Source organism: Magnolia sinica, chromosome 17, assembly GCF_029962835.1.
Source record: "Magnolia sinica isolate HGM2019 chromosome 17, MsV1, whole genome shotgun sequence".
NCBI lineage: Eukaryota > Viridiplantae > Streptophyta > Magnoliopsida > Magnoliales > Magnoliaceae > Magnolia > Magnolia sinica.
Genome location: NC_080589.1, coordinates 63,247,282 through 63,260,844, shown reverse-complemented (window position 1 = coordinate 63,260,844; position 13,563 = coordinate 63,247,282). Strand labels below are relative to the sequence as shown.

At 40.0% G+C, this 13,563-nt stretch overlaps 1 protein-coding gene across 2 annotated transcripts in view; it reads right to left on the bottom strand.

The window, feature by feature from the left end:
* The window catches only part of LOC131231889 (actin-related protein 9), a 99,052-nt gene that overhangs the window by 61,215 nt on the left and 24,274 nt on the right, over positions 1 to 13,563 (bottom strand). For both annotated transcript variants that reach the window (XM_058228239.1, XM_058228238.1), the window contains exons 6-8: positions 4,299 to 4,398; positions 803 to 1,011; positions 525 to 645 (exon numbers count right to left, since the gene is read on the bottom strand). In XM_058228239.1, the coding sequence (XP_058084222.1) occupies positions 525 to 645; positions 803 to 1,011; positions 4,299 to 4,398 (430 nt within the window). The remainder of the gene's footprint in view (positions 1 to 524; positions 646 to 802; positions 1,012 to 4,298; positions 4,399 to 13,563) is intronic.

The window sequence follows — 13,563 nt, the reverse complement described above, 5'->3', positions numbered from 1 at the left end:
AAATTGGGGCAATATGAGTATAAAACTATTAACTTCAAGCAAAAGTATAGAAAGGTGTATAGGAACTGTCTTTCTCTAACTGAAAGAGTTAGAAGGGGAACTCCAGAAACTGATAAGAGGAATGTAGAAAATCCTAATCTTAAGTTACACGTGACGTGAATAAGTAAATAATAAGACATGCAGTGAGAAGAACTATATAGAATCTCTCCATAACTGACAACTACTATCTTAACAATACTGCGTCATCATCTTATATACTGATCCGTGGAAACTAAAATGTCTAAAACTATAGCAGTTAAGAAAAGATGTTAAATTATTATATCATGAAGTAACTATATAGAATCTCTCCATAACTGACAACTACTATCTTAACAATACTGCTTCATCATCTTATATACTGATCCGTGGAAACTAAAATGTCTAAAACTATAGCAGTTAAGAAAAGATGTTAAATTATTATATCATGAAGTAACCCTAGTAGGATGTCAGCAGAATTGATACAAGAATCATGACTCGAAGAGTACCACGACTATCAAATGTCTCTGGCACAACAAGAATAGCAGAAAACATGTTTCTATCAGCCTGAGGAATATGCAACTTTTCATTCAATATCCAGTCCCAAATTGCATGCAGGTCCTCAATCACCTGTGATTTAGATATCATAGATCAAAAATCAAAGGAAGCTTGTGATTAGGTTGAAAAAAAAAAAAACTCAAACAAACAAGTAGAATGAATATTTGTTATTTGGAGGAATTTTAATCTATGTTGACTTCCACTCTTCAAGTGATGGAATGGAGAATACCTGCTGTGTAGGGTAATGCTGAGAAATGTTCAAGTGGCCACGGCGAATAGGATGGCGTAGGCAGTATGGCTCAGTAGAGGAAATTCTTAGTGCTTCCTCACCACAAATAAACTCCTTGTACTTACATTCAACAGCATCTCTCCCCCCGCTATCAACACCTTGAGGTCGGTCCAAGGTTTCAGCAATGACAACCTTACTCTCCGAAAGTTCTGCAGAAAATCACTTGCCAGGTATTCCAACATGCAAATGTAAAGCCACGAGAAGTGACTAACTGGAAAAGAGCACCACGTGAAGCCAAATTGCCTTACCCATGCTTGATATAAAACTACTATAAATCATGATATGATCAAATAGAACCACTAATTCAGTAGATCAAAAAGATGAATTCAAGAATAATGCCCTGATTTCTTATACATGCAACATGTTTCCGGTCTCTCCATTTTATTTGATATTGTGGTGTTAGAGACAGCGATGCACTAGTTAATCAAGCCTATTAAAGAATGATAAAGGGCTCGATTAAAAATCTATGTTAACAAGTAGACCGACATGTATGCAGATGTGATGAGAGAAGCTGACATTTAAAAATAAATAAACAAACCATGAAGTGTGTGATGTATGATGAGTCAAAAGACAATGTTTAGGGAGATGATTGAGTGGTTTCCCATTTTCACCCCTATAATGCATTCAACAGAAAATACCAATGGGAAGAAAGTGAGTAACAGGAATTCTAAGACATTTCTGGGGAACCTATCCATGAAGAAGATAGAGAAAGAGGGAATTGAGGTGAACAAGGACAAACCCCATTCTTAGGAAGGAGATGCCCACGCCTCTTGCACTTCTCAATGGGCATTAGTTGTGAACCATGTTCTAAACCCAAAGAAGGTGTTCCATATCCGTTACAATACGGCCGTAAAGGCCGATACATATAGGTAACAGTCGTGACCGTTACGCAATACGTGGGTGAAACAGGCAGTTGATTTATTGGGACCGTATCGGCCGTTATAGGGGCTATAATGGCCACTACGGGGCATAATGGCTATTACCCCCGTAATGGTTTGGTTTTTTTTATTATTTTAAAAATGACCACTTCTTTTTTCTATGTAAATTTATTTTTTCCCTCACTGTTTCACTTTTCTCATTCCAAAAACCTTCATACATCGTTCTACATCAGATTTTGACCACTCGTACTATAGTTTTTATGATTAAAATAATAGATTGAAGTGATTGAGCAAATAGAAGCTTTGAGGGCCATTTTTTCAAAAAAAGGGGAAAAGGTGGTATATATGGATTTTTTTTTCCAATTTCTAATCATGATGCTTGATTGTAATGTGTAAACATTAGAGACAGATAACCATGTTCATAAATTTATCAAACAACCCAATGCAACACTCTCATTAAAGAGTGGACTGTTACACTACCATAAACATGTTCAAAAGCACAAAAAAAAAAATGCAAATTTAGAATATTTATATTATTCTAGATTTTTTAGATATTTTTCTGAATTTTTCAGGCAAAATAAAAAATAAAAAAATTTGAACTGCTACGGGGGTTGTAAAGGTCATTACGCCCATTTATCGACCAAGGAGTTGAATCATGCAAGTCATTGAAGCTGATAACCTTTTCAACAAGGGGAAAATGGCAGGGGTGCATTTCTATCTGGACTAAGGAAGCACAACTTTGCACTTAGATTCCAACGTAGATAATCTATAGCTAATTCTGTAGATCTTATCGAATCTACAACAGCTACTTCCACATGTTTGCATAATTTCATCATTTAGGGCTTCAGCCTTCAAATAACAACCTAAAATTATTAACATATTTTTAGTTTTCTAGTAGTAGTTTAGAGGTATTTTAGATATATCTTGTATTCATAACAACTAGCCGTTGACTCATTGGTTTATAATCAATGCGTGGGATTAGTTGCAGGCTTAGGTTCTAGAGTAAAAGGTTTGTTGAATTATTGTATGAAGATAATTTGTTTGATTCAATGAAAGTTGGTTTTGCCTCAAGGAGGAAAAAAATTAGGCTTTCCGCTTTCCTCTTTTGCATCATTTGTTTGAAGGGTTCACCATTCTTATGTGGGATATATCAGCTCTCTACTGCATCATGCACATGAATCCATTCTTGCTTTCATGCAACCAATGTTTTAAATATCGACGATATCAGCCGATATATCTCACGTATCCCACCTGTGCGATACAAAATGCACAGGTAGTGCCAATATATCCCAATGTTCAATTCGGTACACATTTTCAATTTTCGATCATTTTTTGGTCGAAATTATGTTAAATCAATGTCAAATGGTTATAAATCCATTGGTTCTTCGTGTTTCACATGAAAAATCATGGGGTTTGAGCTTTGATTTCAATATCCATTGGTTCTTTGCGTTTTCCATAGTCGTTTCGAATTTTTTCTTCAACCAGGTATCAATTGAGACTAATTTCTAAGTGTTTAGGAGTATTTGATGAAATGATCATCACATACACTCTAATTTGAAATTTGGGTGTAGGTGGTTCGATTTGGGGAAAATTGGGGAAAATTCAAAATTTCCCCAATATCTCCCAAATTGCTCGCAATGTTGCACTCCAAACACGAAATCAAGCATGTATGAGGACTGATCTACTAATTTTTTTAAGTCTTTGTCAATTTTGGAAAATAAAAAATAAAAAATAAAAAACTTTTTTAATTAAAAATTATTTTTTAAAAAAATTGAAATTTCGCTTCAACCATCTGTCAATTGAGACTAATTTCTAAGTATTTAGGAGTGTGTTTGATGAAATGATTATCACATACACTCTAAATGTTATGCATTCAATTTGAATATAGTTGCATTAGTTTAGTTAGACAGCACATAGCTTAGGACCCTATACAAAGGAAACCTATTTTGAGCACTTCTTTTTTCAGATGTTATGATTTAAAAGTGCGTATTAAGGTGGTCTTTTTTTAACAATCCCTGAAGTTTCATTGAAAAATTCAACCATTTTTCCAATGTTTCCAAAAAAATGCGATAAATTACCCGATACAAACGATATATCCCATGCGATAACCGATACGTATCTATATTCCAAGGATGTGATACGTAACACGATACCGATATTTCGAACATTGCATGCAACTAGTTTTAAAAAGAGGTTGGATCAAGCTAAACTTCAATGGGTGTAGCCATGAGAACCTAAGCCAGGCAAAAGCTGGTGATATTTTCCAAAACAATTAGGTGTTATGATAATAGCAAATGCCTGTAGCCAGAGAGAGGTTCAATCTTGGTATAGTTGGGAGCTCAAGGAGCATAGAAATGATCATGTAGATAGAATTAAGTAAAAGAAGTATGCCCCATTTAGTTGGGATAAGGTTTAGATGATGATGAAGCATGAGACAAGACAGCACCCAATGTTTAGTAGTTTACAATACCAAGTAAAATAAAATACTCATCAGTCAGATAACAACACAAAAGTAATAGTTAAATGGACATGAACTGGCAAGAAGTGTATCACTGTACCTCTTGCTGAAGAAGAATTCAGGTTCTTCTGTCGGACATCTGTCCAAGCAAAAGTTGCATCACTCCTACTTTGTTGATTATATCCATCAACTCGTGCCATCTACATAAAAAGGTGCACCATTTTATCCTCATGCATTCAGGAGAATCTCATTGCAACTTTAGTTGAACTGCACTTTCACCGTGCATTTCAGGATGACTTTTCTTAGATGATGAATTCCAGCGATAACCATGCAGAAACCACCACTAAAAACAGGAGACCTTCATACATGGATAATTTTCTCTATTTTTTTTTTTCTGATCAGTTCACTTGGATAATTGTTGCCATGGAAAGCTAGAAAAAGTTGGTGCCATTGTTCAGATGACATAACAATAATAACAGTAATATCCAAGTGCTACAATAATAACAATAACAATAACAACAACAACAATAATAACAATAACAAGCACTCTTCAACATGCCAGTTTATTGCATGCCTTTGTTCAGAGGTCCAGCCACTGGTGAATAGATTGGAAAACATCACAAAGCATTTCTTACAGAATGGCCCAAGCAAAAAGCACGAATCTACCTTCTTAAATGGGGTGAAGCATTTAAACCAAAGGGGTTTGAGACAGAGGAGGAGAATCTGTGGAAATTGATCATCTGATGCGCATATGAGACTTCATCAGGGGTTGGTATATTCTTTCATCATCCCTTTATAAAGCCTTGGCAGTTTGGAAAGCAGCTTGTGGATTGCTTAGGATTTTCTTGATGGCTATCGAAGGAAGAATTGATGATGGTTCGCCTTCGCTTTTGGGAGGATGTTTGGCATGAAAACATAACCTTGTGCAATCCACAAGCTTTATGGAGGGCTAAGACCGAAGAAAATCAGGCTAATCAACCCATATGAGCCGAGATAGGGCAAAAACCGATGGCCGAACGCACACTATTGGTTCCAACAGCCATAACTTTGCAATCGGCTATTAGAATTACGCATGTAATATGTCATCAAAAAGCTACCAATGAGGCCTACATCCTAGCCAGTGCCAAAGGCCATTGACCCCAAAAAAGCTTCACAACATAAGATCATTTCAGAGGTCCAATTTAAGTTTTGAGTTAAAATTTATTATTTTTAACAAGTTAAAATTTATTTCACTATTTCTTGGGTGTTATAAGGATTGAAGAGTCCAATTATAACTTGAAGTTCTTGTTTGAGTCGCCTAGTAGAATTTGAATCAATTTAGACGTCTGCGATTTAAAGTAAACTGTTTTTTTAAAAGCTTACTATTTGGAGAAAGTTACAAGTCTAAGGCTTATATATCTCATATCAATTGCATTATAATAATAATAAAAAATCCATTATTATCAAGATTATTTGAGTTTTAGATTATTATTTTTTTACCTTACAGTTCAAAGGTTATCATAGAGGAAGAAAACAATGATCTTTTCCTCTCCTCTTTCATCATTCACCCGATACTTTAATTGGTATCAAAGCAAAGTCTTTCCTCAAGTCAATAACTTCCAATAGCATATCAAGCAGCAAGAATTCTACGAATGTTGCTCTGGAAAATCAAGCAACGATTATGCAGCTATCAAGGCATTTCAACGAGAAATACCAGCGTTATTTACTCGATTGACTAAGGTTGTAGAGCAAAATCAGATTTATAGCAATGAATAGCCTACGACCCTCAAGGGGGCTCACGCTCAACCTGTTCATGGCTGGCAAGTCCAACACCCATGCAAAATCATAGGCCACAACCATTTTGCGAAGAGTATTTAACTGCTCCATATGTGCATAAAAATGTAGCATCACAAAAAAAGGAATCCATCGTCAAATTGTTTGATGGATCCATGAAAGAATGAACTAGTTGAGTAAAGGTTGCACCAGAAAAACATTCCAATCTAATCAAAACATTGAGTAGCTTGATAGAAAGGAAAGACGAATCAATGGCTATGGACGACTCAATCGTCAAAGAGATGGACACTTTCATAATTATCCTAGCAAACTCTATAAAGATTAACACCCATTTACATTCTCAGCAACAACCAAAGTGCACAGATCGAAGCCAATAGTAACGATGACAACATCTTGGCAATGAATGAAGTCAGTATCAACACTGCGGCAAGTCATGGATGAAAATCCATTATTGCAAAAGAGGTGAAAGAAATTAAGATGGCGTTTTCCAAAATGTCATTCTGTAGAAAAAAATAAAATAAAATCCATCAGGCAATTAGACCTTCACCATCAAGTTGGACTACTATCACGAGTAGGCCTTCACCTGATTAGGAAGTTCACCACGATTGACTACTATCGTCCTAAAATTAAGAAAAATCAAGGACAAGTTCTTTTCCAGTGAAAGATGCTAATGAAGGATAGGACATGGATGACTTTGTGGAGGGCCAAGTTCAAAGGAAATCAGGCCACAGAGGCCGAAATATGGCAAAAACCTGTCTTCTGATGCCATAACATCATAACTTTGCTACCAGTTATTGAAATCGCACATGTAATATGTACTTGGAAAGCTAATCGTCGAGGTACATGTCCTAGCCAATATGAAAGGTCATTGCCTCCTAAAATGACCTTATTTTGTGAAACCATTTTAGGGCCTCATTGATAGCTTTTTAACTACATATTAAATGCTTTCTCATAACCACTCGTAAATGTCATGGCCATTGGAAGCTATAGTGCATGTTAGGTCATTTTATTACCCTTTACCGTCCACGACCTATCCTACATCAATCGCATCCTCTTGAAAAGAACTCCTTGAGTTTAAGACAATAGCAATCCATTCAAGGCCAATGGCCTTTCGCATTAATCAAGACATAAGCCTTGACAATAGCTTCCTAACTACATTTTACGTGCATGACTCTGATAATTAGTCACAAAGTTACTGTCGTTGGAAGCTATAATGCATATTAGGTCATTTTCTTGTCCTATCCCCTCCACAACCTGTCCTACATTAGTCCCCTCCACTTGAAAATGACTCGTCCTCAAATTTAGGACAATAGCAGTCCATTCCCTCCCCCCCCCCGTCAAGCCCCAGACTCGGTAACCGGACTCACAAGGAACCCGATTACCGGTTCTGGCCGCAACAGCCTCCGTAGTACCCCATTCTCGGCTCCTGAGGTAGATTCCGATCCTGGGATCCTACAAGGAGGATTTTCATAACAGTATAATCATTTCCAATACGAGCATACCCAAGATCACAGCAAGTACATCTGAGAATAACAAAGGCACACATTGCAAAATCCACTAAAAATTTGAACTTTTACATCATCCATAAGGTCCAAAAGGACATACATGAGAATAAAAGGAAAAGAGAGAGAAATCAGCAACACTGGAGTCCTCACTGCTCAACTCTACTCCACGCTCTGCTGCTACGGTGCCTACCTAGAGTCTCCTGCACGCATCAATCGTGCATAAGCTTATAGAAGCTTAGAGGGTGGTGTAAGTATGTGACAGTGGTGCACAGAAGAATAGTAGGAGGTATAAGGAGAGAAGCATGATCAATGGGCATATCACTAGCCTTACCAAGACTTACCATGAACGCGATGCAATGAGTAATGGGTGTCATACCAAGGTTATGCATGAAGGGGAGGGGGGCTTGTATAGCCAATGCTAATGCGATGCAAGTAATGTCAGTGCTCATATCCAAACCATAAGTCAAGTACATTTCTAATCATAAGGAAATCACCGGGGTCCATTACACTGCTGAATGACTGCCACTCTGCAGACCCCGCACAGTCAAATGAGCATAAGAGTCCTCACTACCCGCCTGTGGACAACCAATCACCAACAAGGCCTGAAGGTAGCGGACCCATTTACGAGCTGGTCAGACTCAGCCTAGCAATGCCTCCTCACACCAGGCAGGTAAGGCCACACCCATATCCAACCGACTACACGACAGTGGGAGTCGCGGCCTAACGGTATAAAGCCCTCGTGCGCTCATGTATTCCACCCGGTCACAGCGTTGGAGCATATCCTTGGTACCATGGAAGTTTTGGGAATTTCACCCATGGGCATCCTATGCACCCGGTATGCTCAACTAATATTTCCGGTGTCCAGACATATGGCCATCCACGAATACCCCTGTGGAGGTAAGGCCCTGATGAAGTAAGGGCAGATATCCACAAGCTATGCAATGCCAGATGCATGAATCACACAATCACCCATGCATCAATCCCAAGCATCCATCTCTCGGGGAGATACCAACATGTCCTACACAATGGCACAACCATGGCCAATCACACCTCAACCAAGCATGCATATGATGCGTATGGGAGTGGGCCATGAAGATGAATAGGGGTGCCAATGAGGTGAAGATGAACTCTCTACCTAACCATGAAGGGTGTAGGTACTTAACCAATTCCTCATAAGGAATACAACCTCTAGTGGGGGCCCATATACCTGGGGTAGCCCACGAGACTAAGGAGAACAATGGTATGGGCCTAAATAGATGAAACGGGCCTAGCAAGGGTCTATGGTGGACCTTTAACCACCCATAGAAGCCCATGGGCCTACCTTAGGGCCACCAATGTGGACATCCAACCACAATTAGTCCCCAAGAGGTAGCCCATCTCTAATTGATCATGGATCAAGGCTCAAGGACCACGCAACATCAGAAATAAGAAACGGGCAGCCATAATCATACCACAAACACTCATGTTGGGCTTTAGAAAGGGCGGCCCAAGGCCTATCCAGAACATGGGTCCAAGGAAAACACACATAGCCCAACTCATAATTACCATTATGGGCCCATAGGGGAAAGGTTAGGGCCCAACATAAAGGCCACTAATCCCATATATTGTGGTGGCCTAGTGGGCAGCCCATTGCTCAAACCACATGGGCAAATGTCATGCTCTTAGTCAAGTGAGTTGGGCCTACAACCCGGCCCAAGTATAAAGTTGATTTGGTGGGCAACCAAGGGCCCATCTACTTGTGTAATCCAGCCCAGTAACCCAACACAATAGTATGGTAAAATGGCCCAAGAGTTCAATGGGCCTATCTGGAAAGTTCCAGCTCAATTGGGCCTAAAGAGTTCAACAACTAGCTACGTTCGTGGACCCAATTAAATTCAACTGTGGTGGGCCTCAAAAGTACATTTATTAAGCCCAACATTTAAGGAACCAAAGGTATAAATTATTCCCTCTAAGATCTTCACAATGTGGTGGGCCTCACTCCTCAAAATTTCAGCCCAAAGGCCAAGCATAATTATGACATGTTGCTGTCCTAAATTTGGGCACTCCATTAGAGTGGGTCCAAGGCCTCTAAAACTCTGGGAAATTGAGGGTCAAGGCCCCTCATCATGCATACAATGAGAGGTAACCTAAAAAGGTGGCCCACCATCAGAGGAAATATTTTTGAATTATGGTTTTATCAAGGCATATTGCTGGACTGCACAGCAGAAAATCTGGCAGTCCAACTATCTTGGCCCATTCTTTTGGATGCCCAAATGAGGTCCGTTGGAGCTGAAATTTTACAGAGTGACACTACCATAGGTGGGCCACACCCTCACAAAATTTCAGAATTTTTGGACATCTATAAATATTTTAATTCACTTAAAGAAATCAATTTGTCCTGAAAATCGGACTGATCTGGGCACCATGTTGTAATGGGCCGGTCCAGCCATCACTATGGTGTACAGGTGTCCATTGGCCTCAAAATTTTGTAGGTGGGTCCCACCATGAGTGGTCCACCTTCCTGTAAATTTTTATAATTTTTACACACCCAAAACTATTTTAATAAATTTTAGAATTCTAACCTGTCCAGGGTGGATTGCTGCTGGAACAGTGCAGAAAATCCAGACTGTCCACCTCACTTGGACCACACCTTTGGGACCCCAATGAATGTCAGATCGGGCTGAAATTTGGGAGACATCAAGATGAGATCCCCACCTTTTAGAAAAGGATATTTGGTGGTTATGAATAGTCCCCCAAACAGTCCCAAAATCTGGTCCAAAATCAACCAGAAACTGTCCAGAAAATTCTGGACAGCAACATGTACTTGGATAAAATTAATTATATAAGTTAAATAAAAAGGAAAAATACTCCAAGAACTAGGTGTTATGGCCCTCCCTAGTGGGCCCCACAAATGTCCAAAATAAATCTCAAGGTTACCACACTTGCATGCATCAATAAAGGTCAGCAAATGGGACACCCAACCATAGTGTAAGTGGGTATGGATGTCCCACCCTAGCTGGACTTTTCTGGACTATCCAGGCCCACCAAGTGGACCACACACATCATCAGCAATCATAAGAAAGGTAGAAAAAGAGAAATAAAAACATTCCGGCCATTGGAAGAAGGCTCCGTCACTATTGAGCTTTCCCCAACACAATCACACCCATACATTACATTTCAATCTATATTTCACCATGGATCTTCACCATGCATGATCTACACTTGAGATGAATGGATGAGATACCATCCCAACCATGATGCAAGGGTTTAGTGACCCATCAAGTTATGGAATGTGGAGAACCCTCCATGATGGGGTCCATAAAGAGGAAACCCCATGTATGGGACATGCATGCATAAGATGGACCATTTGGCCACATCCAAGGAATTGTGTAAGATCTCCACCATTGATTGGTGGGTCCTACACTTTCCGAATGAAAGAAGAAGAAGATCTACACTATGGAAAGGATATTGTATGGAATAAAGAAGCACCCACCTAAATATCCTCACCAAAACTTGGATCACTAAGCTCCAAATGCCCCAAGGAACCAAGATAAATGGATGAGATGGGTTTTCAATGGATGGATTAAGAGGAAAAAGGAGGAGAAGGGGCTGGAGAATTTGAGGATTTTTGGAGGAAGGTTGCTAGGGAAGAAGAGAAGAGAGAAATGAGAGGGAAAGAGAGAAAAATCTCTTTTAAGCTAAGTAATCATGAGTTTCTTACCTTAGATAGAGAAGAGAAATCATGGCATTAGGGAGTTAGAAACAATGTTGTAGGGTTAGTAGGCTTTTTAGGTTAGTGGGTGGTGTTTTAGAGATAGATGGTGTAGGGATAGGGCCTAGGTAGTATGTGTGTAGTGTGTGTTGGAAATAGTGTAGTGTGTGTTGGAAATAGTTCCAAGAGATGAGACCTACCTAGAAATCCATGCACACCACCCCTAGGTGGGCCACATGATCATGATCAAGGGCTTAGAAAATGAAATGCACCCAACTTACGATCTACACATCAGATGGACGCACAAGACGCGTCGTTGAAACCGCGGCGACAATGCGGTCACAATGGCATAGGTCTCAACTCGATTCGAGTCGGCTCTTCACAATTGGGCTCACGGATGACCGCAAACACCATCCAAGCGTCACGGGTCGCCGGGATTCGACCGGTAGGATCGCGGGATTAAGATGGACGGAATGCATACTCACACACACACATGCACACATGCGAACTTGGGTCGGGTCTCACAACCCTCCCCACCAACAAAGAAATTTCGTCCTCGAAATTGAACAATTTAAGACAAAATAAAAGACAAAACACCACCATCATATAGCAATCATCATATAAGGAAGGCAATACAAACAATCATATATCAATCAATCATCAAACAAATGGGAATAACTTTCTCTAATCTCGGCCTCGCGTTCCCAAGACGCCTCGGCCTCTGAATGATGACCCCATTGCACCTTCACCAAGGGAATGACCTTGGTCCTGAGGACTTGCTCCTTCCGATCAAGGATACAAATTGGCTGCTCAATATAGGAAGCATCCCCACGGACCTCAAGTGACTGTCAATCAATCACAGGAATAGTGTCCGACCCACATCATAATTATAACCTAAAAAGTCTACTAACCCTACAACATTGTTTCTAACTCCCTATTGCCATGATTTCTCTTCTCTATCCAAGGTAAGAAACTCATGATTACTTAGCATAAAAGAGATTTTTCTCTCTTTCCCTCTCATTTCTCTCTCTCTTCTCTTCTTCCCTAGCAACCTTCCTCCAAAAATCCCCAAATTCTCCAGCCACTTCTCCTCCTTTTTCCTCTTAATCCATCCATTGAAAACCCATCTCATCCATCTATCTTGGTTCCTTGGAGCATTGGAGCTTGGTGATCCAAGTTTTGGTGAAGATATTTAGGTGGGTGCTTCTTTATTCCATGCAATATCCTTTCCATAGTGTAGATCTTCATCTTCTTTCATTCGGAAAGTGTGGGACCCACCAATCAATGGTGGAGATCCTACACAATTCCTTGGATGTGGCCAAATGGTCCATCTTATGCATGCATGTCCCATGCATGGGGTTTCCTCTTTATGGACCCCATCATGGAGGGTTCTCCACATTCCATAACTTGACGGGTCATTTAAACCCTTGCATCATGGTTGGGATGGTATCTCATCCATTCATCTCAAGTGTAGATCATGCATGATGAAGATCCATGGTGAAATGTAGATGGAAATGCAATGTATGGGTGTGATTGTGTTGGGGAAGGCTCAATAGTGACGGAGCCTTCTCCCAATGGCCGGAATGTTTTTATTTCTCTTCTTCTACCTTTCCTATGATTGCTGATGATGTGTGTGGTCCACTTAGTGGGCATGGATAGTCCAGAAAAGTCCAGCTAGGGTGGGACATCCATACCCACCTACACTATGGTTGGGTGTCCCATTTGCTGACCTTTATTGATGCATGCAAGTGTGGTAACCTTGGGATTTGTTTTGGACATTTGTGGGGCCCACTAGGGAGGGCCATAGCACCTAGTTCTTGGAATATTTTCCCTTTTTATTTAACTTATATAATTAATTTTATCCAAGTACATGTTGCTATCCAGAATTTTCTGGACAGTTTCTGGTTGATTTTGGACCAGATTTTGGGACTGTTTGGGGGACTATTCATAACCACCAAATATCCTTTTCTAAAAGGTGGGGATCTCATCTTGATGTCTCCCAAATTTCAGCCCCATCTGACATTCATTGGGGTCCCAAAGGTGTGGTCCAAGTGAGGTGGACAGTTTGGATTTTCTGCACTGTTCCAGCAGCAATCCACCCTGGACAGGTTAGAATTCCAAATTTTATTAAAATAGTTTTGGGTGTGTAAAAATTATAAAAATTTACAGAAAGGTGGCCCACCCATGGTGGGACCCACCTACAAAATTTTGAGGCCAATGGACACCTATACACACCATAGTGATGGCTGGACCGGCCCATTACAACATGGTGTCCAGATCAGTCCGATTCCCCCTCTTCAATAAACTCATCTACAACTTGTCTCACATCAATCCCCTCCACTCAAAAAGAACACATGCTCAAGTTTAAGACAGTAGAGGTCTATTGGAATGACCAT